Consider the following 24,289-nt stretch of genomic DNA (forward strand, 5'->3'; position numbering starts at 1 on the left):
GCCAGTTATAAACTCTCATCCCTATGTTTCACAGGCAGGATGATTCATCAATGTCTGTGCCGTCCCGCAGACGGACGTTAAGCATCGGCCGCCATTAGTTGGTGGATGTTAAAGATCTACTGAGTACTGGTGTCCTTAGCAAATCTACGAGCAAAGAGTAGGTGAGCTATCACCAACACCAAGTAGGTGAGCTATCACCGGCACCCTGAACGAATTACAAATTCCTGCTCTTAGCCTACAGTGAGCACTGCACCAGTAGCACAGCCAGCAATGATGCAACCAGCAGCTGGAGCTGCATACGAAGTGAATGAATTGTTATTACAAGTGAATGAAGTAGAATGAACATGACAATGGGCAATCAAAAAGTTATCGCAATGAGATACTTGCAGCAGTCAAAGAGGTGACAATTTTGTATTTTTCAACCGTATCCCTTAACTTCATTGCACTTGCTCCATTTGGCCTTCAAACCGTCTATGCGAGTAAAATGTATGTTTTTAGATTGCTTCTTGAGACGTGTCTCAGGTGCTTTAGTCAGTTCCTCATTGTCGATGAATTGGCCCCACACAGGTGGGAATTCAAATGTCAAAAAATATAACAGTCACTGGCAGGTAACTCCAGGCTGAACAACAAACAACAACAACATGCATTTTAAGGCCATTTTCCCTGCTAGAGCGGGGGTTAGCCTTGCGGTCCTCATGACAATCTTCTCCATTTTGCCCTATTTTCTGCATCTCTCCTTGTTAACCCCCTTGCCCGCATTTCTTCTAACAACCATCTTTAGCCAAGTCTTTCTCGGTCTTCCCCGTCCTCGACTTCCTTCTACATTCATTTCCATCACTCTTCTCAACCAGTCACTTTCATCCTTCCTCAACACATGACCAAACCATCTCAACCTGTTCCTCTTCACAGCATCAATCACAGGCTCTATTCCCATCATCTTTCGCAATTCATCATTTGTCTTCCTCTCTCTCAACGATACTCCGCACATCCGTCGAACCATTCGCATTTCCACCCTTTCCAACCTTCGTTGCTGCTCTACGTTCATTACCCATGTCTCGCTCCCATAAATCATAACACTTCTCACACATGCAGCATACACCTTTCCCTTCAGCTTCAACGACACTCCCCTCATCATCAGCACGCCACTCAATTCCCGAAACTTCTTCCATGCACATCTCACTCGAGCAACCGTTGCCGAGTCTGATCCACCTTCTCCATTCAGCATGTCTCCGAGGTAGCAAAATGTTTTCACACCTTCCAGCTTCACGCCGTCTCCAAGATCCAACTCAACATTTCCTCCATCTGCAGCTCCCTCTGTGCACACCTTACATTTGAATGTAGCTGCCACACTGGTTAATGACCCTCTCAGACCACTACATTTTTGATGAACCCACTCAGCGCACATTGTACATTGAATGGAGTTCACTCCGACACCCTTCCTGCACACAGCACACGGCCACTTCCCAGTTCTTTCCACCTCACCACATGCTTTACCACTTGCCATCACCTTCGTCTTTCCGATATTCACCTTCAGACCTTTTGTCTCCATACATTCCTTCCACTTGTTCATCTTTTCCTTCAGTCCATCCATACTTTCCGCAATCAACACCAGATCATCTGCATACGACAACCCCACGGTAAACTCTCCTTTACGTTCTGAGCCAGCACCTCCATCACAGCTACAAATAGTAGTGGACTTAGTACCGACCCCTGATGCACTCCCACCTTCACCTCAAACTCACCACTGTTCCCGTCCTTCATCCTTGCAGCTGTGCACGCTCTTTTGTACATTGCCATCACTACTCTGATCAACCATTCCTCCACTCCCAACTTCCTCAATGCCCATGTCAATACTTCGCGTGGAACCCTATCGAATGCTTTCTCCAGATAAACAAACCCAAGAAACAACTTCTTCCTCTTCTCCATGTACTTCTCCTGCAACTGCCTCACAATAAAGAGCACGTCTGTCGTTCCTCTTCCTGGCATAAATCCAAACTGCATTTCGTCGATCTTCACCTTCTTCCTTATCCTCCTCTCCAATACCTTCATTCCATGCTCCAATAACTTTATCGCTCGGTATGAGCCACACTCCAGAGGGTCACCTTTCCCCTTGTATAGAGGGGCGAGGGTACTCAGTTCCCAATCCACTGGAATGCTGCCTTCTTTCACCACCAGATTACAGATCTCTGTCATTCTCTTCACACCCCAACTTCCTGCTGCCTTCAACATATCTCCCACAACTCCCGTCGGTCCTCCCGCTTTTCTACTCTTCATTGCTTTTATCGCTTCCTCAACTTCCTTCTCAGTTATCTTCTCTGCCGATCCTAAAACTGGGTTACTCTCTATGTTGCCATCCCATTCATTCTCTGTGTTCAACAGCATTTATATATATCTTTTCCATCTTCCTTTAATTCCATCTGGGTCCACAACGATTTGTCCCACTTCATCCTTCAAGCAACTCACCCCCATCACATGACACCTCTCTTTCGCTATCTGCTTTGCAATCCTGAATACCGCTCTCTGACCCTCTTCCGAATCCAAGCTTTCTCCGAACATTTTCCTACATGCCTCCTGCGCCTTTGCTACCTCTTTCTTTGCAGCCTTCTTGGCTGCCTTATAACTTTCATGCTCTGCTTTTTCTGCTCCCGTACCCTTCGCCTTCTGCCACTCCTTGAACTACTTCCTCTTTTCGTCAATCCTCTTTCCAACTTCCTCATCCCACCACCATGTTTCCGAGTGCCTCGGTGGTCCTTTTGTCCATCCACATACCTCACCAACGGCTCCCAACAGACTATCTTTCATTGACATCCAACCACGTTCAAGCTCAACCACATCATCCTCTACCCTACTCAGCCTCTCTTTTAATGCCTCCCTTACTGTCACCTCTTTCAACCTCCACACCTTCATTCTCGGTTGGTACTTCACCCGCCGAGCTCTCCTCGCACCTTTCACCCTTATGTCGCAGACAACCAACTGGTGCTGTGAAACAGCCTCCTCCCCCGGGATCAACTTTGTGTCCCGGAGGTGCCCCCTATCTCGCCTACACACCATCAGGTAGTCCATGGCTGTGGTCGACCCACCTGACGTGTATCTAACAAGCTTATTATCCCCTTTCTGGAACTGAGTATTACAAATCAATAAATCAGCTCCATCAGCAAACTCCAAAATCCTTTCACCTTCTCCATTTCTCACACCATATCCGTAACCCCCATGAACTCCCTCAAAACCGTCCATCCTCCTTCCCACATGTCCATTTAGGTCTCCTCCTACCACAACAACTTCCTCATCTTTCACGTTTTCCATCAGCTTCTCTATCGCACACCAGAACTTGTCCTTCTCTTCATCGCTCCGACCAACCTGTGGAGCATATCCTGAGATGACGTTCACCAAGAGCTTTCCAATCATCATTTTCACCATCATCAACCTATCACTCACTCTAGTCACACTCACCACACAGTCTACAAACTCCTCAGAAAACAGGACACCAACACCATTCACGCCCTCCGGGCACCCTTGCCACACAAACTTGTATTTCTGTCCCTGCCTACCCTTCACCATTCTCACACCACTTCCCTTCCATCTCGTCTCTTGCACACAACATATGTCCACTCTTCTTCTGACCAATACTTCCACCACTTCTCCTGATTTCCCTGTCATTGTCCCTACATTCCATGTCCCAAACCTCAGAAACCGATCTCCACTTCGGGCTGTACCCTGCCCATATGTAGTTGTAATTGTCATGGTTCTCTTTTTGAGGCAATGTTTTTATGGCCGGATGCCCTTCCTGACGCCAACCCTCTTAGTCGCCTCTTACGAAACGCAGGGATACGGTGTACCTATTCTAACCAGGGTACACACCGGGACGGTGGTGATTTAGCTGCTTGACACCACAGTCACAAATTGCAGTCTGCGCAACACCAACCATTGTACACTGGCACATTGCAATGAAGAAGAAGAACTCCTTTGGTTACATTCCTGTATGCAATTGTCCTTCAAGGCCTGCCACAATGTTTGCATGAGGCTGATATAATATTCTCACGATTGTAGTTTGGTGAGATATACAGAATGGAGAACTTGTCTTGCTCATGGAGACTAGTGTGGATCTGCATCGGTGGACAGGTAGAACGATGGATGAAATCAACAGGACATTGATTGGACTAGCCTAACTGTCATAGGAAGCAGAGGGAAGCTATATCTTAGTCAATGCAAAAAAAGTTTTGGAAGTTACTCTTCTTCTATTTTGCTACAACGAATGGTTGTAGTTTCTCTTTCCTTCCCATGGCGGTTAGCGCACCTCCATGAACGTCCTGTTGATTTCATCCATTCTGAGACATATAGTCAATCAGCAGGATTCCCTTGGCATCCCAGAAGATCAAGAATCTTGCCTGTTATAGTTGGGTGCGAAATTTCTTAGGTGACGGTAATCCCTTGTGCTTCTGTTGCATGGATTGCAAAAAAACATTCAGGATCCCAGCAGGTGAGCGAATCCGCCAGTTGTCAGATTATTGTTGCAGTCCACTGGATCCGCGTTGTATGGTGCGAGAAGTTTGTAACATGCCAGCCGTTGCTGTAGAACATGATGGCTGAAGTTTCACAGGTGGTGGTGGGGGCGGAAGGGACCCATCTTTTGCTGAGACTGTGGACTAGCTGAAGTGTTTGCGGATGATAGTAAAATCTCTACACGAGAATTTCCATGTTCTGCACATAATTTAGCGACAGTAACATGGCGATCCTCCATGATTAACGCTTTTACTATTTTGGCACTGTTTTGTCGGTCGGTCGCATCTTCCGGTCACCCTGACCTGGGTGTCCTCTACCAGGGACTCGTGTCCAAGGTCAGCCCCCAATTTTAAACTGCAGAATATTAGGTCACACCTTCGCCAAAAACACCATGCGTTATGGATTTATAAGGAGCTGGGACCTTCTTTGCATAAATCATTGATGACACCTGAATGTTCCACTAACACAAGATCCATAATTATATGTAATGACAAAGAAAACTTCTGGATTATACTCTGAAACAACAACCAATGTCAGATTAATAAAACTAATGGCCTATATTAAGCATTATGCAACTTTATAATGAACGTACATTAAAACTATAGGGTATCAATGAATACCCTGCTCCTATACATTTTAAAAGGCCTGGTGTTGGCTTAGCGGTTAGGGTGCAGCTTGGGATCCTAGGATCCTGGGTTCGAATCCCGGTCGATCGCTGAATTAACGCCAAGGTGGTTGACTTAACCTGTCATGTCATCCTTCCTAGGTTGGGAAATTGAGGACCATTTCACTGGTAATTCCCAGTGTGTCGCAAGAGGTGTCCAACAGGGTTGGTGGCAGGAAGGGCATCCAGCCATAAAACATTGCTTCAAAAAGGGGACCATGGTGCCCAAAAAAGGCCAACCCCTGCTCTGCTGGGAAAAATGGCCTCTAAAGGTGTTTTTTTAATTTATTTATACATTTTAAAACATCCCTTCTATTTTTGAGATGAGGACATTGTGTGCACGACAGCAGGGGGCACTATGGCCTGGAGCACGCCATTCATTGTAGTGGACCATCACTTTCTGACAGCCATGTGTGGTTTATATGGAGCTCAAGGATCATTTCATTCTATCTGATCTTTAAAAGTTTACAGTTCCATTTTTCCTGTCTGTACATTATATCCTTAACAAAAACATGACCTTTTTTTGAAGAACTAGTACAAAGCCCTTCAAAAATGATGGGTTGGAATATTTATTTGACGGTGCAGCCTTGTGAGCGTGCCAAAGTCTGAAGCCTCGGCCTAGTGTAAATTCTCTTATTCGGCCTAGTGCCTCGGCCTAATTATCTTATTTTTTTTATTAGACATCATACAGATTGAAATGAGCACTCGTTTTACTCTGCGTGCGTTGCACATCAATGAATTTTTCATCTCCCTGCTCCTTGTTTTTCTTGTTATTTAACAAAAAACACTTTTGTACACTGCCCTTGAGGCTCGGTTTGAAAGCCACCATCTACAATTCCAGTAGAAGAGTTATTATTACTCTTTTATGGGAAATATTTTTCGAATTTGTTTTATCCTCAAAAATAAACCGTAGCGAACACACTTTCGTGTTAAAAGATTGACCTTTAAAACTTACCATAATGTAGGGGGGCAGACATCTGTACAAACACACAAACTGACATTGTGTTTTATATGGAAGATTATTTTATGCAGCTACTTATATTTTTCAAAGGGACATATGAATTTTAAACTGAGTTGGTGATCGCCTCCCAAAAAAAGAAGTATGCATCTGTTTAGCGTGGAAGAAAAGATGCCGAGGCGTTCGGATTCCCAGTCAATTCTGTTTCTTCAAAAAGCAACTGTATAACCCATTCATCCTTCTTCCGGCTCACACAGTACCAGAAATCCCTTGCTCTACCAGAACTCAAGCATATTTTCATATTATCTAATCAACCCCCCCCCCCCCCCCCCTTCCCACGCCTCATGCCTCCAAGCCCTCTCCCTCCCACACCTCTCCCTGCTCTCAAATGTTGTGGTTGTGTGCTTCCCCTTCTCTCCCCATCTTGTCTTCCGCTCCCTCTTTTTGTATATTTTGTTTGTCTGGTTGATTTGTTTGTGAAATAAATGTTAGCTCTTTCACGAGCCTCGATTCAGTATGCAAAAAAAGAAACAAACAAAAAAAAAAACAACAACAAAGTCAAGATGATGCTGCACTTCATCTGCAGCCAAAACACAGGAAGGGGTGCGCTCTCTGGAGCTTTCTCGCTATCAGCAGTAACCTGCCTTGGGTAGTTAATTTTGGGCAGGAAATGTGTCCTCTATTGGTAGATGTTGCCTTGATATTCTCTACAGAGGCAAAGTCAAGTCTGAGCTGTGCACAGGTCATTGCAATATACGTGGCCTTCATCTGAAGTGCTATTTAGTAATGGTCCTCACTTTGGGTTGCTGCAGCTGCTTCCCATTTTGCTTCCCGGCCCTGGAAGCAGCCAATCGTCGTTGTCGTAATCATTCATGTGCAGCATCTGACTGCAGGTTAGCAGCAGATCTTGCAGGGGCATAGCGGTGCTGCTGATGCAGTGCCCTCTGTATGTTAGGACAGGAGTTTGTAATTACTCCCGCCAGGGAGTAATGCATTCGATCGTGTGTGTGTGTGTGTGTGTGTGTGTGTGTGTGTGTGTGTGTGTGTGTGTGTGTGTGTGTGTGTGTGTGTGTGTGTGTGTGTGTGTTCGTGTGTTTGTGAACAAGATATCTGGAAAAGTTCTGAACGGATTTGGATGAAAGTTGGTGGGATGATTGCACTTGGGATAAGGAAGAATTGATTAGTTTTTGGTGAAGCTCAGGATATTATTCCCGATCCAGGAATTTTTTGAAGGATTGTTTACCTTCAAAGGTTTGGAAGACAGGGCTCATTTTTAAAAACATTATCTTCTATATATTCTATATTTAACATGGTGATATGAAAATAGTTTTCATATTTGTTGTAAATGTAGTTTAAACTCGTGGTTATGCGTTCGAGCGGTCTATTTTGTTAGCAGCGTCGTCTTCAAGGTTCTTTTTTTTCTTTCTAATAAAGACATATTGTGTCATTTTAAAACCACCAAAGGGTGTCTTAGGTTTCCCCGTTTCATAAAATGTATCGTTTGATACGTATAATGCTTTAAAACTTTTTTTTTCTTTTTTTTTTTACACACCTCAGAAGAGATCAACATTTACCTCAGCGAATGTCACTCGCGGTGTAAGTATTTGATGAACTTATAAAGACTTAGGTGAGTTATAAGTGTGACCAGCATGTGCACGGGATTCTTCCCAGAAGAATGAGTGGTCGCATTAGCTTGTACGACTTAAAATGAGCGAGTTTTGTTTTGACGTTTGGGCCAGTTTTACATGTTGTATCCCTAAGGAATGAAACGAACGTTTTCCTGGCTTACAATTTTATTTGAAGTCACACATGCCTCAAAATACACTCACTTATATAGAATTGAACGCTGAATCCGAAAATGTAAGTGAAATTGCGTTGTTTTTTTTTAAACATTATCTTCTATATATTCTAAATATATATCTGTGCAGTGTCTGTCTTGTGTTGTCTTGTCTTGTGTTGTCACTGAACTACTCCCTCAAACTTTTGTGAAATCGTACTGTTCCAACTTGACCCACGGCGGGAGTATGCGCTCTACCGAGTGGCGTTCTAGTTTGTTCATGTCGCCGGCGATAGCTCAACTATTCTTCAAGAAGGACACGGTGGAATCTCTAACATCCTTAATCTAATGCTGGCAGAAGGGACACACAGTGATGCCTCTCCCTGCTCACATAACACCAAGTTGAGAGTTAATGGTGGATTGGCCAAGATTCAAACGCTCGCTCGACAGCTCAGAGGCGAATGCACATACCTTCAGGCTATCCTGCCAGCCCAGCATTCAATTCCAAGATTTTTTTTATAATTACGGGCACCTCCACAGGAAGGGGTGTGCTCTCTGGAGCTTTCTTGCTATCAGTGTTCCAGACTGTGTTTACTGCCAATTTCAGGCAGATTGGTGGACACTCGGTTTTCTATCACCTAACTTTCTGACCTCACCCAACTTGTGCTTCCCTTCAATTCATTCGCATACCCCGGGTCACAGGTTCTGCAAGAAACCCACACCTGGTTACCCTTCCAACGTTACGCTGAGTCTTCACCTTCATTCCTTCATCCGACTTCCTCTCATCTGTGGAGCAGACTCTGTGTGTCTGTTGTCTCATGCTCTTCCATCCAGTCTCACACTGCCACCCATTACCACCTCAGGGTTTCTGATGTATACACTCCCAATCACTTTTACTCTTTCTGCGCACCTCCAGAAATACACTCCCAATCTATCTTTCTAATCCTCACCTTCAATCGTATTGTTTATCTCCTCCATGAGCCTCGACTCCTGTGCTTAAAGAACGAATTGGTTGTGCTCCATTTGCCTGTTGAGGGTTGAATTGTCCATCACGTCTGCTTCTTGTCATTTGTTGACTTGGAAACATCTCATGGTATATTATGTATTTCAAGGCCTTGATTGTGGTGTTTTGGCTAGCGCAGCTACCTTGAAGGTCTGCATCCCACAAATCGAAGAAAATATAAATTAATGATGACACCGAGCTGCAGATCTTTGTCAGCCCAGTGATTTGTCAGGCTATAACATGAGGGAGGGAAGCATACACATTCTAATGCATGAGTGTGATTATGAAAGCTTAGGGGCCACAACATCACAATCAGATGCAGCACCCTCTACTCAATTTACACATTTTTACCTTTTTACTTTTATCTCCTCACCTATTGTTATCTCCTTCCTCCCCCTGTTTCTTTCTATTCCAACCATGCCCCCCCCCCCCCTCACCATTACCACTGTTGACAGCTGGTGCAGCATCAGGCCGCACTCATGGCTGCCACACAGGGTGGGTACCTTACGCCCATCTCTGCCTTTTCTGCTGCCCAAATGCACCACGTGTCAGCACTCAATGTGAACAGCTTGGCAGGGACCCCATTGCCTCCCACCTCAGGTAATCGGTTTTGTTGAGGCCTGCTTGTACCAGGCATTCATGAGTCCAACCTTGTTCCAAATCCAGCCTTCGCCTAATCTCGTGTTAAGTGCTGCTGTAAGCCACAGCGGTGGTACATTCCAGTATTGTGGGTTTTTGGGCAGTTGGTGAAATGGCATATATGGCACAGCTTGAAACAAAAGTATTACTGTCCGAACAGGCGGAAGTTCTCCCCCGGGCATAAGTGCCCCAGCCGTGCCAGCTATCGCACAGCCCATCACCATAAATGGCTTCACGCCCATCGCACCACAGCCTAGTACCCAGCCAGATGCGATCTACAGCAACGGTATCCACCCATACCCAGGTGTGACCAACACTCTTGCTTATACGCTCCTCTACACCGAAGGCGTGCACACAAACGCTGCGTACATTCATCCATTCAGGCACTGCATGCTTGCACTTTTTACACACACACACAGACACACCACAAGCAGAAACATGCATGTGCAAGCACATTTATCATAGTATGGATCATACATGGGAAAGTAATGCGGAATTTATATGCAGAGTTTGAAAGGAAAGTTAAACTATCAGCTGGGAAATGGTTCCAATGCGATGTGACATCCCTCATGTTGTATAACTGCACAACATGCAACCCTTACATGACATTAACCTGCTCTCTACTGTGACTTCTCTTACCTGGTTCCTTAGCTCAGAGCCCAGCTGCTGACTGTCTCCAGGCACCGTATACCAGCATACAGCCGTACACAGGTACAGCCTGCTCTCTCACACTCCAAAGTCGAAACGTTCTTGGTGGTTTGTAACTCGAGACAGAAAACGTACAACTTGCCTTTAGTACTTGTCTGTCTTTTCACCCTCGTCTCCTTGTCCCATATGTGCCCCTTTCCAATAGTGTTGCCCACTTCGGCTACATTTCCAATGCACGACCTTCCAATAACTATAGCAAAACGTTTAGGGAGTAATAATGCAACATTTAATTGTGGTGGTTGTCATTTATCTGGCAATGCTCTATTGTTTTGTGACACTTTGTTTGTTTAATGATGTCGGAGTTGTCTGTGTGTCTGTGTGTCTGTGTGTCTGTGTGTAACAATAAATCATATTCATTTTAAAATCATATATAATTCATATAAACATAGTGTGTATATATACATATAAAAACATATATATATATATATATATATACTTGTATTATTATTTCCCATGCAAATAAATTTTAATTTATCCTTCTTATAGCAAGGGACAGGCCTCATTTTCTCACTTACCAAGTCCTGATGGTGCAGGAACCACATAGAATCTCTTGACGTATTCCATGTCGCCCGCCCAAATGAAAACTGTCTGCTTGTTGCTTTTTTCCGCTGTATGTGTGATATTTCAGCCACTTATCCGGTGTATGGGCAAATCAGCCAGGGATTTGCACATCCAGCAACACTTCAGCCTCAACAACAAAGAGAAGGTGAGAAATCTCATCATAAAAACCCATTGTTCAACAAAATGTGCTCCCAAAAGACACCTGGTTGCATCATCTCGATACGGCTATGATTTAAATGAATGATGTTATGATCTTGTAGGTGCAGCATCATTGGTTATATGCTGTGTTATCTTTAAGGCTAGAACACAAGAATGTTTATTCGTTTTAAAATGATGAATGTACTTTTATTGTCCTAGTTCTATCTCTATCTGTCTTTAATTTATTTCCTACACAAACCCAATGAGAGTATTGAGAGTGTATAATTACATTACCAGCTGAAAGGATCACAAATCCGATAACTATGTAGGTGGAGGATATGTGTATGCTTGCACCGGAATGGTGTGGGTGGGAGAGTGTGAACAAGATTTGACCGAGAATATTGCTGCTTGGGATATGTTTGATTCCACTCAAGCAAGAAATATTATAGGCATGGATAGTGAAGTGGATCTATTCCATTGGCTTCTGTCAAGCAGGCCTATCCCGTTGCTGTTCTGGCTAAATTTTTGATAAAATGGAGTCAGAGAGAGCATGAGGAAGAACATGATTGAGAGTGTGCTGAGGGACCCAGAGTTTGTGTGTGTGGTGGCACTTGGAGACATTGGTGAGATTCCAGAGAGGGGACCCAGGAGCCGCAAAGTGTAGTTTGAGGACCAGAGCCTGTTGTTCCTGACTTTTGGGGATACACGGACTCATGAAATGTTGGGAGCGGAGCTGTAAATCTGTGCGAGATGGGTGATCTGAGGAGATGAACAACCATCTTGAAGACCTGAAGGGAAGAATGAGATTGAACAGACTGAAGAGGAAGTTATTCTATATGTGAAGGAAAAGAAGAGTGCATGAGTGGGGGTGAGCAGTAAGCCTGGAATTTGGGAGTAAAACCTGAAATGGGTAAGTGGTATATCACGTGCGCACTGGAGAAACTTTGTTGCAAAGCGTGGGAGCAACAGAACTAGATTTTACTCTAAATGTGTGGGAGGATCAGATCTGGATTTTACTCTAAATGTGTGGGAGGATCAGATCTAGATTTTACTCTAAATGTGTTGGAGGATCAGATCTAGATTTTACTCTAAATGTGTGGGAGGATCAGATCTAGATTTGGCTCTAAATGTGTGGGAGGATCAGATCTAGATTTGGCTCTAAATGTGTGGGAGGATCAGATCTAGATTTGCCTCTAAATGTGTGGGAGGTTCAGATCTAGATTTGGCTCTAAATGTGTGGGAGGATCATATCTAGATTGGTCTCTAAATGTGTGGGAGGATCAGATCTAGATTTGGCTCCAAATGTGTGGGAGGATCAGATCTAGATTTGGCTCTAAATGTGTGGGAGAATCAGATCTAGATTTGGCTCTAAATGTGTGGGAGGATCAGATCTAGATTTGGCTCTAAATATGTGGGAGGATCAGATCTACATTTGGCTCTAAATGTGTGGGAGGATCAGATCTAGATTTGGCTCTAAATGCATGGGAGGACCAGATCTAGATTTGGCTCTGAATGTGTGGGAGGATCAGAACTAGATTTGGCTCTAAATGTATGGGAGGATCGAACTAGATTTGGCTCGAAATGTGTGGGAGGATCAGATCTAGATTTGGTTCTAAATGTGTGGGAGGATCAGATCTAGATTTGGCTCTAAATGTGTGGGAGGATCAGATCTAGATTTGGCTCTAAATGTGTGGGAGGATCAGATCTAGATTAGGCTCTAAATGTGTGGGAGGATCAGATCTAGATTTGGTTCTGAATGTGTGGGAGGATCAGATCTAGATTTGGCTCTGAATGTGTGGGAAGATCAGAACTAGATTTGGCTCCAAATGTGTGGGAGGATCAGATCTAGATTTGGCTCTAAATGTGTGGGAAGATCAGATCTAGATTTGGCTCTAAATGTGTGGGAGGATCAGATCTAGATTTGGCTCTAAATGTGTGGGAGGATCAGATCTAGATTTGGCTCTGAATGTGTGGGAGGATCAGAACTAGATTTGGCTCTCAATGTGTGGGAGGATCAGATCTATATTTGGCTCTCAATGTGTGGGAGGATCAGAACTAGATTTGGCTCTAAATATGTGGGAGGATCTGATCTAGATTTGGCTCTAAATGTGTGGAAGGATCAGATCTAGATTTGGCTCTAAATCTTTGTCGGCGAGGTCACGTCTTTTTTAGCTGTTCCATGCGCTCACGCTTTCGAAGCTAAGTAATTTTTCACAATTGTGTTTTTGTCGAGACTGTATCTATCTTTCGGTGTGTGTACCTATAGCGTGTCTTTAGGAAAATTTTCGATGTTAATTTTTCGTACATGTATACACAATCGTCGGTTAATGCGTGTCGAGTATTCTGAGGCCTAGTACTAGTACTAGTAGGCTTAGGCTACCGCCTCCGACCTTGTGGTTTTGTTTTCTCTCAGCGGTTCGTCGAATGCGCTGCAATTATTTTCGTTCTCTGTTTCGTCCCAGTCGTTCACCCCATACTTCCTTGTTTAATATCTCTACTCAAAAAAAAAAAAAAACCACAAACTTTTTTTTTTTTCCTGCTCAGTTCTTATTCGTTTATTTGTTGTTCTTATTTGTTCGTTCGTTCTTCGTTCACGTTGTTCGCGATCACGCGATCACGTGGTTAGAAATGTTTAATCTCTCCCCTGAACAACTGTTTTCTGTCATATATTATAACACCTTTTTCTTCTTCTACAAAAGGATGCTTTTGTCTTGCTCACCAAATCTATTCATTCCAAAAAAAAAAAAAAATACCATCTCTTACAGTTCCTCTTTTCTACATTTCCTAAACTCTCCAGAACTCCACCCCTCCTTCAGCGTCCTCAAACGTATTTTTGACTCGAAGGTCTCAAACTCATTTTGCAAAAAATGTTCGTTTCCCATGAATCGTACACTTTTCAAAATCCAATCTCACCCCTCCCCTCCAAATCTTCCCCATCCCCCCTTCCCTCCAAAACTTCCCCATCCCCCCTCCCCTCCAAAACTTCCCCATCACCCCTCCCCTCCAAATCTACCCCCTTACCCCTCCCCTCCAAATCTTCCCCATCACCCATCTCTTTCAAATATTCCCCCTTGCCCCTCCCCTCCAAATCTTCCCCATCACCCATCCCTTTCAAATCTTCCCCCTTGCCCCTCCCCTCAAAATCTTCCCCATCACCCCTTCCCTCCAAAACTCCCCCATCACCCCTCCCCTCCAAAACTTCCCCATCACCCCTCCCCTCCAAATCTACCCCCTTGCTCCTCCCCTCCAAATCTTCCCCATCGCCCATCCCTTTCAAATCTCCCCCCTTGCCCCTTCCCTCCCCTCCCTCCTAAACTCCCCCCACACCCCTCCCCTCCGAGACTCTCCATCGCTCCTCCCCTCCTAGACTCCCCTCTCACCCCTCCTCCTCAAAGCATCCTCCCTGCTTCTTCCCCCTTCCAACTTTCACCTTCATCTCCCCCAACCTTCTGCCTCGCTCTTCCCCCTCCTCAAATAACACCTCACTGTACCTCACCCAATCTCCATCAAACCTTTTGTCCGCCCCATTCTTCCCTTTCTCCAAGCTATTCTGAAATCTCTGAAATCTTTGACACACCTTCAACAGCTCTCCCTACCTCTTCCTCCTCTTCCACATCTTACCCTACTCCTCCCCCCCCCCCCCCCCTGTTCTGTATCCGATGCTCCCCCTTCCTCTTCATTAACAGTATGGACCTCAAACATCCGGGGCCTTCGCTCAAACTTGTCTGATCTCTCCATACAGGTTGCTTCTGACAAACCAGATGTGATCTGCTTAACAGAAACTTTCCTCCTTCATGATGTCTCTGATGCCTTGGTATCTCTCCCAGGTTACTCCCTCCTCCGGTATGATAGACCTGAGCCTCGTCCTGGAGGTGGGGTTGCTATCTTTATAAAAAAAACTCTCTTCCTCACACGCCCTCCACTGCCCTCTCTCCACCTCACCCCCAGGAATACCTTTGGCTACGGCTTCCCTTTCGCTCCCACCTTTTGTTCATATGTGTGTTGTACCATCCACCAAACAGTGATGACTCCATCTACATCTCGCTGTCTGATATTATGGACAAACTTCTATCTTCCCATCCCAACTCTCTCTTCCTCATATGTGGTGATTTCAATTGTCACCATGCCAGTTGGCTGGGTGTGGGTCCCTCTCTCACCAGCCATGGCTCTTCAGCAAAGGACTTCTGCGCCTCACTGGGACTGACACAATCTGTCAATTTCCCGACCCGGATCTCAGTCAACGGAGCATCTTCTCTTCTGGACTTGGTTATGACTAACGTCCCTGAAAATGTCTGCTGCTCTTCTTCTGCTCCAAGCGGCTCATCTGATCATGTGCTTGTTAAAGTGGACATCTCTCTGACCATTCTCAGAGAGCCTCCTCAGCGTCGACGAGTCTGGCATTTCACTCAGGCCAACTGGCACGGTCTTCAAGCAGCCATCAATCATCTGGACTGGTCTCCCATCTCTACCGCCTCTGACATCAACTCATCCTGGGAATTCTTTTAAAGTAAATTGCTCTCTCTCTCATGCACAGATTTATCCCATCTCGTCTTCAGTTGTCATACCCTTCCTCCCGTCCATGGTACATGGAATCTTGTGGTGAGGCTGTTGCCTAGAAACAACTTGCTTTCGTCTCCTGGAAAGCAAATCCAACGGAAGGAAATCTCATTTCCTTTCACAAAGCCCGAAACAAGTGTGTGTCCACCCTCAGGAGAGCCAGGAAACAACATCTCACCGTTCTCAAGACCGAACTCCCTTATCTGTTCCCTCTTCCAAATCCTGCTGGCATCTGGTCAAATCTGTTTCTGGTGTTTGTTCCCCCTCCATCCCCTCCCTAACCTCAAACGGCTTAACGGCTGACTCCGCACGTGAAAAAGCTGAATGCCTCAACTCTGTGTTTGCCTCTAAATCTTGTGTCCCAAACCCATCCCTCTCTGTATCCACCGTACCCAGTCATACCCAGCTGCTCCTGGACACTGTGTCCTTTCCTCCTGACAAGGTGGAAAAGTTTCTGTCAACCCTCGACTCTGATTCTGCAACTGGTCCTGACGGCATCAGCCCACGGGTCCTAAAATCATGTTCTTCCACTCTGTCACTCCCTCTTTCTGTTCTCTTCACCCTCTCTTTTGCTCAAGGTCATCTGCCATCTGCTTGGAAATCAGCCAACATCACCGCTTTGCACAAAAAGGTGCAAAAACAGATCCTAGCAACTACAGACCAATCAGCCTTCTCCCAATTATCAGCAAAGTCATGGAATCCATCATTGCTTCAGATATGAAATCTTTCCTCTCCTCCAATGGCTTGATCTCTGACCATCAATTTGGTTTCAGACCAGGTCACTCTACTCTGGACATGCTGCTTCTGCTTTCTCAACAATGGATGGAGGTCCTCAACACCAAACAGGAAATTAGAGCTGTCTCCCTTGACATATCACGTGCCTTCAATACGGTCTGGCACCCCACTCTGCTCACCAAACTCTCCTCCTTTGGTATCCATGGAAATCTCCACGCATGGCTGGCGGACTTCCTCTCTGGTCGTAGTCAACGTGTGGCCCTGAATGGGTTTCTCTCTCCTCTTCCTGTTCAGGCTGGAGTTCCCCAAGGCAGTGTTCTGGGCCCTGTGCTTTTTCTGGTCTTCATCAATGATCTCTCTGACTCTCTTGAAAATCCTCTCTATCTCTTTGCTGACGACTCTACTCTCTGTCGCTCCATTCCTCATCCCTCAGATCGGCAGTCTGCAGCCTCCTCACTCTCTGCAGACCTGGACAAAATCACAGACTGGGCAAACAAATGGAACATGTCTTTCAATCATGACAAATCTCACACTCTTACGATGTCTCTCCGAAAAGACCGACTGGACAACCCTCCCATCCACTTTCTGAATAATCCTCTCCAAGAAGTTCTGTCACTCAAGCTTTTGGGTCTCACTATCTGCCATGATCTTTCCTGGGAAAACCACATTTCAAATCTGGCCTCCAAAGCCAGTCGCCGACTGGGCATCCTCCGTCGTGCGAAGTCCTTCCTTGGTACACCTGAGCTCCTCACCACTTGCAAGGCTTTCATCCGCAGCTCTATGGAATACTGCTCTCTCCTCTGGTCTGGTGCTCCTGCCTCACACCTAGCTCGTCTTCACGCTGTTGAAACCAAAGCGTTCAGAATCATTGGAATCTCCCGCGATGAAGCTAACTCCAAGGGCCTTTCACTCACTCACCGCAGGCAGGTTGGTGGTCTTTCTGTCTTCTACCGAATCCTCTCTGGCCTTGCCCCCCCAGCTCTCTCTGGGCTCTGTCCCCCAAATATTCCTACAGGTCGCACAAGATCTGCCTGCAACCCTCTTATGGTTAAACTGCCAAAATCAAGACTTTCTGCTCACCTTCACTCTTTCATTCCTCTTTTCTCCTGCCTCTGGAACAAACTCCCTCACTCTCTTCAATCCCACTCCACCCTCCAGGTCTTTAAAACAGCTGTTCACCACCATCTCTTATCCTCCCCCATCCAAAACCTTGATCTTTTCTACCCCCGCTAATTTCGGTCCCCTTGTGTTTTATACCTCCCCCCCCCCCCCCCTCTTCCCACGCCTCCTCCCCCCAAGCCCTATCCCTCCAGAACATCTCCCTGCTCTCAAATGTTATGTTTGTGTGCTTCCCCTTCTCTCCCCATCTTGTCTTCCGCTCCCTCTTTTGATATATTTTGTTTGTCTGGTTGATTTGTTTGTGAAATAAATGTTAGCTCTTTCACGAGCCTCGATTCAGTATACAAAAAAAAAAAAAAAAAAAATGTGTGGGAGGATCAGATCTAGATTTGGCTCTACATGTGTGGGAGGATCAGATCTAGATTTGGCTCTAAATGTGTGGGAGGATCAGATCTAGATTTGGCTCTGAATGTGTGGGAGGATCAGATCTAGATTTGGCTCTGAATGTGTGGGAGGATCAGAACTAGATTTGGCTCTGAATGTGTGGGAGGATCAGAACTAGATTTGGCTCTAAATGTGTGGGAGAATCAGAACTAGATTTGACTCTAAATGTGTGGGAGGATCACATCTAGATTTGGCTCTGAATGTGTGGGAGGATCAGATCTAGATTTGGCTCTCAATGTGTGGGAGGATCAGATCTAGATTTGGCTCTAAATGTGTGGGAGGATGAGATCCAGATTGGCTCTAAATGTGTGGGAGGATCAGAACTAGATTTGGCTCTCAATGTGTGGGAGGATCAGAACTTGATTTGGCTCTAAATGTGTGGGAGGATCAGAACTAGATTTGGCTCTAAATGTGTGGGAGGATGAGATCTAGATTTGTTTCTCAATGTGTGGGAGGATGAGATCTAGATTTGGCTCTAAATGTGTGGGAGGATGAGATCTAGATTTGGCTCTCAATGTGTGGGAGGATCAGAACTTGATTTGGCTCTAAATGTGTGGGAGGATCAGAACTATATTTGGCTCTAAATGTGTGGGAGGATGAGATCTAGATTTGTTTCTCAATGTGTGGGAGGATGAGATCTAGATTTGGCTCTAAATGTGTGGGAGGATGAGATCTCGATTTGTTTCTCAATGTGTGGGAGGATCAGAACTAGATTTGACTAAATTATGCAACTTTATAAGGAGATAAATCCTCTCAAATATGCAGGAAGCATTGGCATGGACAATGAAGTGGAGCCACCCCTTTAGCTGTTACCTTGTTAGGTCAAAAATTGTTAGGTCTTTTTAGGTCAAAATTAAATACAATGAAGTTGTGGTGGCTTGCGAGACAGAGTGTTGGGTTGGCCCGAGAGAGAGCTAAGTGACCCAGTCAGCATGTCATGGTGTTGGGGACATTGAAAGAGAACTTACATGTTGTGGTACCTCGTGATTCAGGAGATGTTGGGGCCAGGGAGTGGGAGATGGAGGGTGGCAGTGCAGTGACTCGGTGTGGCCATCCCTGTGGCTGTGAGGAAGTTTGGCTAGAAGTTGAAGCATTGTTTAACATTAATTCTACAAAACTGTGATTGCCTTTCAACAAAGACTGGTCACTTACCTTTATGATTCTGTCCATCATAATCTTCTTTAGTTCTCCTCAGGAACCCTGTGGTCAGAACAGCCCTGTAAACTTTATACGAAACTAGATGAAGTATCTGGCATTGCCAGGGAAATTCAATGGAATACCATGATAATTAAATTTGTGTTATTGACAACAAATCACTATATACAACATCAACATACGATCTTCACAATACATGTTACTCAATCGCTTCCGGGAAAAAAACTCAGGCGGTGTATAAGCACAATATTTGATTGAGACCTGAAAACCAATTATCTGGTTTTATCTGAGATCATTTTTAGCTATCTGGAATTGGAATATTGTCATCGTTCACCATCCATCTGTCCTCATATTTTGAATTTTCTGGTCAAACCGCTAGGCCGATCCGACTGAAATTCGGCAGCAAGGTTCTGCTCCTTACTTGTAATGGGGATTGCCAGGCTCTTTCTGGTCATGTAACCAGATGTGTGTCAAAATAGTTCAAAAGTCTTTTTATCCAGACCCAACAGTCAGGATGCTACCAAATTTGGGTTACAACATTAGGCCAGGGTAGGGATGTTAAATTGCGGAGGTCATGCCGATCACTTGACTGGAAGTGTGTCAAAATAGCCGACAGTCAATTTTTGGGAAAATCACATAAATCCCTTCAAAAATCTAAAATATTCTTCTCCAGAATTGACAGTCCTTCTCCCCCAAACTTCACCAAACATCTACTCTTTGTCTAACGTTGTAACCCCCCCCCCACACCCCCCCCCCCAAAACAAACAATCAAAAAAATAATTTATTTCCCTTTCTCCTCGTGTGCTTTTGTCCCATCGTGCGCCTCTGTCCATGTGCGCTGTCCCGCCCCGCCCCCATTATCCCCTTGCCTTCCACCTTCTGCCCTGTTCAAGTGACTCGTGGTGTCCCTCTAGGCTCCCTCTCCCCATTGGTATTTTTGTGAATATAAGATTGTTCTTCACGGTTCTGTTTAAATATGTTTAAACTTTCCCCTTCAGTGTTTTATTCAGTGGTTTATTACAACACGCTGTTTTTCTTCCTATTTTAAAGGCTCCTTTCAATTTCCTCTTCAACCCATTCCATTTCAAAAAAATATTCAATCTCTTATAATTCTTTCTCACTACATGCTCTAAATTCTCATTCATTCCACCCCTCCTCCATCGTTCTTAAACGGATCGCGAACTTGAAAATCACAACAAACCCATCTTTCATTAATCATCCACTTTCTAAACGTCCCCCGTGCCCCTCCCCTCCAAATCTCTCCCCTTGCCCCTCCCCTCCAAATCTCCCCCCTTGCCCCTCCCTTCCTAAACTCACCCCTTGCCTCTCCCCTCCAAATCCCCCCCTTGCCCCTCCCCTCCAAATCTCCCCCCTTGCCCCTCCCCTCCTAAACTCCCCCCTTGCCCCTCCCTTCCTAAACTCCCCCCTTGCCTCTCCCCTCCAAATCCCCCCTTGCCCCTCCCCTCCAAATCTCCCCCCTTGCCCCTCCCCTCCTAAACTCCCCCCTTGCCCCTACCATTCACAACTCCCCCCCAACCCCTCCCCTTCAAATCTACCCCCCAACCATCCATCCCAAATTCTCTCTCCTCCCACCTCCTTCTCAAAGCTGCCTCCTCCCCACTTCGTCTCCCTTCCATCTCATACCTCCACCTCCCCCAACCTTCGACCTGCCTCTGCCCCCCTCAAACAACCCCTCACTGTGCCTCATCCCATCACCATCAAACCTTTCGTCCTCCTCATCCTTCCCTTTCTTGTAACTCTTCTGTAATCTCTGCCACACTATCAACTGCTCTTCCTACCTCCCCCTCTCATCCTTCATCTGACCCTACCCCTCCCCTCCCCTGTCCTGCACCCGATGCTCCCCCTCTCTCCTCATTAACAGTATGGACCTCAAACATCCGGGGCCTTCGCTCAAACCTGATTGATCTCTCCATTCAGGTTGCTTCTGACAATCCAGACTTGATCTGCTTAACAGAAACTTTCCTCCTTCAAGATGTCTCTGATTCCTTAATATCTCTTCCTGGTTACTCCCTCCTCCGGTATGATAGACCTGAGCCTCGTCCTGGTGGTGGGGTGGCTATCTTTATCAAAAACTCTCTTCCTCACTGTCCTTGCACTGCCCTCTCTCCACCCCACCCCCAGGAGTACCTCTGGCTACGGCTTCCTCTCCGCTCACACCTTTTGTTCATATGTGTTCTGTACCGTCCTCCAAACAGTGATGACTCCATTTACATTTCGCTGTCGGACAACATGGACCAACTTCTATCAACTCATCCAAACTCTCTCTTCCTCATATGTGGCGACTTCAACTGTCATCATGCCAGCTGGCTGGGTGTGGGTTCATCTCTCACCAGCCATGGCACCTCAGCAAAGGACGTCTGCGACTCATTGGGACTGACACAATCTGTCAATTTCCCGACCCGGATCTCAGTCAATGGAGTATCTTCTCTTCTGGACTTGGTTATGACTAACTTCCCTGCAAATGTCTGCTGCTCTTATTCTGCTCCAATCGGTTCTTCTGATCATGTGCTTGTTAAAGTGGACATCTCTCTGGCCATTCTCAGAGAGCCTCCTCAGCGCCGACGAGTCTGGCATTTCACTCAGGCTGACTGGCACGATCTGCAAGCAGCCATCAATCATCTGGACTGGTCTCCCATCTCTACTGCCTCTGACATCAATTCTTCCTGGGAATTCTTCCAAAGCAAACTGCTCTCTCTCATGCACAGATTTATCCCATCTCGTCTTCAGTTGTCTTACCCTTCCTCCCATCCATGGTACACTGAATCTTGTGGTGAGGCAGTTGCCCTGAAACAACTTGCCTTTGCCTCTTGGAGGGCAAATCCAACTGAAGGCAATCTCAGTTCCTTCCACCAAGCTCGGAACAAGTGTGTGTCTACCCTCAGGAGTGCCAGGAAGCACTATCTCTCCACACTCAAGATTGAACTTTCAAACCTGTCTCCTTCCTCCAAATCCTGGTGGCGTCTGGTCAAATCCATTTCTGGTGTTTGTTCCCCCTCCATCCCCTCCCTTACTTAAAATGGCTACACAGTTGACACCACACGTGACAAAGCCGAATGCCTCAATCCTGTGTTTGCCTCAAAATCTTGTGTCCCAAACCCATCTCTCTCTGTTCCCACCTTTCCCAGTCGAACCCAACTGCTCCTGGACTCTGTGTCCTTCTCTCCTGACAAGGTGGAGAAGTTTCTGTCAAACCTCGACTCTGATTCTGCAACTGGACCAGGCGGCATCAGCCCACGGGTCCTAAAATCCTGCTCTGCCGCTCTAGCTCACCCTCTCTCTGTTCTTTTCACCCTCTCTTTTGCTCAAGGTCATCTGCCAGCATCTTGGAAATCAGCAAACATTACCGCTTCACAGAAAAAGGTGCAAAAACAGATCCTTGCAACTACAGACCAATCAGCCTGCTTCCAATTATCAGCAAAGTCATGGAATCCATCATTGCTTCGGATATCAAATCCTTCCTCTTCTCCAATGGCTTGATCTCTGATCATCAATTTGGATTCAGACCAGGTCATTCTGCTCTGGACATGTTGCTTCTGCTGTCTAAACAATGGATGGAGGTCCTCAATTCCAAACAGGAAATCAGAGTTGTCTCGCTTGACATATCACGTGCCTTCGATATGGTCTGGCACCCAGCTCTGCTCACCAAACTCTCCTCCTATGGTATCCATGGAAATCTCCACTCATGGCTTGCGGACTTCCTCTCTGGTCGAAGGCAACGTGTGGCCCTGAATGGATTTCTTTCATCTCCCCTTCCTGTTCTGGCTGGAGTTCCCTAAGGTAGTGTTCTGGGCCCTGTGCTATTTCTGGTCTTCATCAATGATCTCTCCGACTCTCTGGAAAATCCTCTCTATCTCTTTGCTGATGACTCCACTATCTGCCGCTCCATTCCTCATCCCTCAGATCGGCAGTCTGCAGCCTCCTCACTCTCTGCAGACCTGGAAAAAATCACAGACTGGTCAAACAAGTGGAACATGTCTTTCAATCCTGACAAATCGCACACTCTTACAATGTCTCTCCGAAAGGACCGACTGGAAAACCCTCCCATCTACTTTCTCAACAATCCTCTCCAAGAAGTTCTGTCGCTCAAGCTTTTGGGTCTCACTATCTGCCATGATCTTTCTTGGGAAAACCACATTTCCAAGCTGGCCTCCAAAGCCAGTCGCCGACTGGGCATCCTCCGTCGTGCGAAGTCCTTCCTTGGCACACTTGAGCTCCTCACCACATACAAGGCTTTCATCCACAGCTCAATGGAATACTGTTCCCCCCTCTGGGCTGGTGCTCCTGCCTCACACCTAGCTCGGCTTCACGCTGTTGAAACCAAAGCTTTCAGAATCATTGGAATCTCCTGCGATGAAGTTAACTCCGAGGGCCTTTCACTCACTCACCGCAGGCAGGTTGGTGGTCTTTCTGTCTTCTACCGACTCCTCTCCGGCCTTGCTCCCCCAGCTCTCTATGTGCTCTGTCCCCCCAATATTCATTCAGGTCGCACAAGATCTGCCTGCAACCCTCTTATGGTTAAACTGCCAAAATCTAGGCTCTCTGCTCACCTTTACTCTTTCATTCCCCTTTTCTCCCACCTCTGGAACAAACTCCCTCACTCTCTTCAATCCCACTCCTCCCTCCAGGTCTTTAAAACAGCTGTTCACCACCATCTCTTATCTTCCCCCATCCAAAACCTTGATCTTTTCTACCCCCGCTAATTTCACCCCAGATACTTCTTTTTTTTCTTTTTGTTATTCCACCTTCTTTCCTGGAAGTCCTTGCAGTGTTCATATGTTTTATACCTCTCCCACCTCCCCCAAAGCCCTCCTCCTCCCACATTTCTCCCGTTGTCCCTGCTCTCAAATGTTGTGTTTGTGTCCTTCCCCCTCTCTCCCCATCTTTTCTGCCGCTCCCCTTATTTTTTGTGTTTTGTGTGTCGGTTTGACTTTTTGTGTGATTCATGTTAGCTTTTTCACGAGCCTCGATCTTGTATATAACAAAAAAGGAAAAAAAAGGAGTCAAAATGCTTCCAAATTTGGATTACAAATCCAAATTTACAAAGGGCGGAGGGGAGAAAAGTTAGGGAGGAGAACAGGGGAGTTAGCAAAGAGGATGATATGTCATATGCTTTATGACCACACACACTCACTCATGTACAGGCAACTCCCGACTTACGAACAGATTGCTTTCCTGAACTTTATAAGTTGAATTGTTTTTAACTCAGATATTGCTTCCCCCACCCCTGTACATCGAGGCTCATGGAAAAGCTGAAACATAGAACGGATACAGACAAAAACAAAAAGAACAGCAGAAAGAGGAGGAAACAAC

At 45.8% G+C, this 24,289-nt stretch overlaps 1 protein-coding gene across 1 annotated transcript in view; it reads left to right on the forward strand.

Moving 5' to 3' along the window:
* Positions 1 to 24,289, forward strand: part of LOC137429822 (CUGBP Elav-like family member 4) — a 350,832-nt gene that overhangs the window by 272,536 nt on the left and 54,007 nt on the right. The window contains 4 exon segments of the mRNA XM_078779894.1: positions 9,358 to 9,502; positions 9,702 to 9,845; positions 10,193 to 10,252; positions 10,878 to 10,955. Of these exon segments, the coding sequence (XP_078636020.1) occupies positions 9,358 to 9,502; positions 9,702 to 9,845; positions 10,193 to 10,252; positions 10,878 to 10,955 (427 nt within the window).

The sequence above is a fragment of the Myxine glutinosa genome, chromosome 6, assembly GCF_964187855.1.
Source record: "Myxine glutinosa chromosome 6, kmMyxGlut1.1, whole genome shotgun sequence".
Lineage (NCBI taxonomy): Eukaryota > Metazoa > Chordata > Myxini > Myxiniformes > Myxinidae > Myxine > Myxine glutinosa.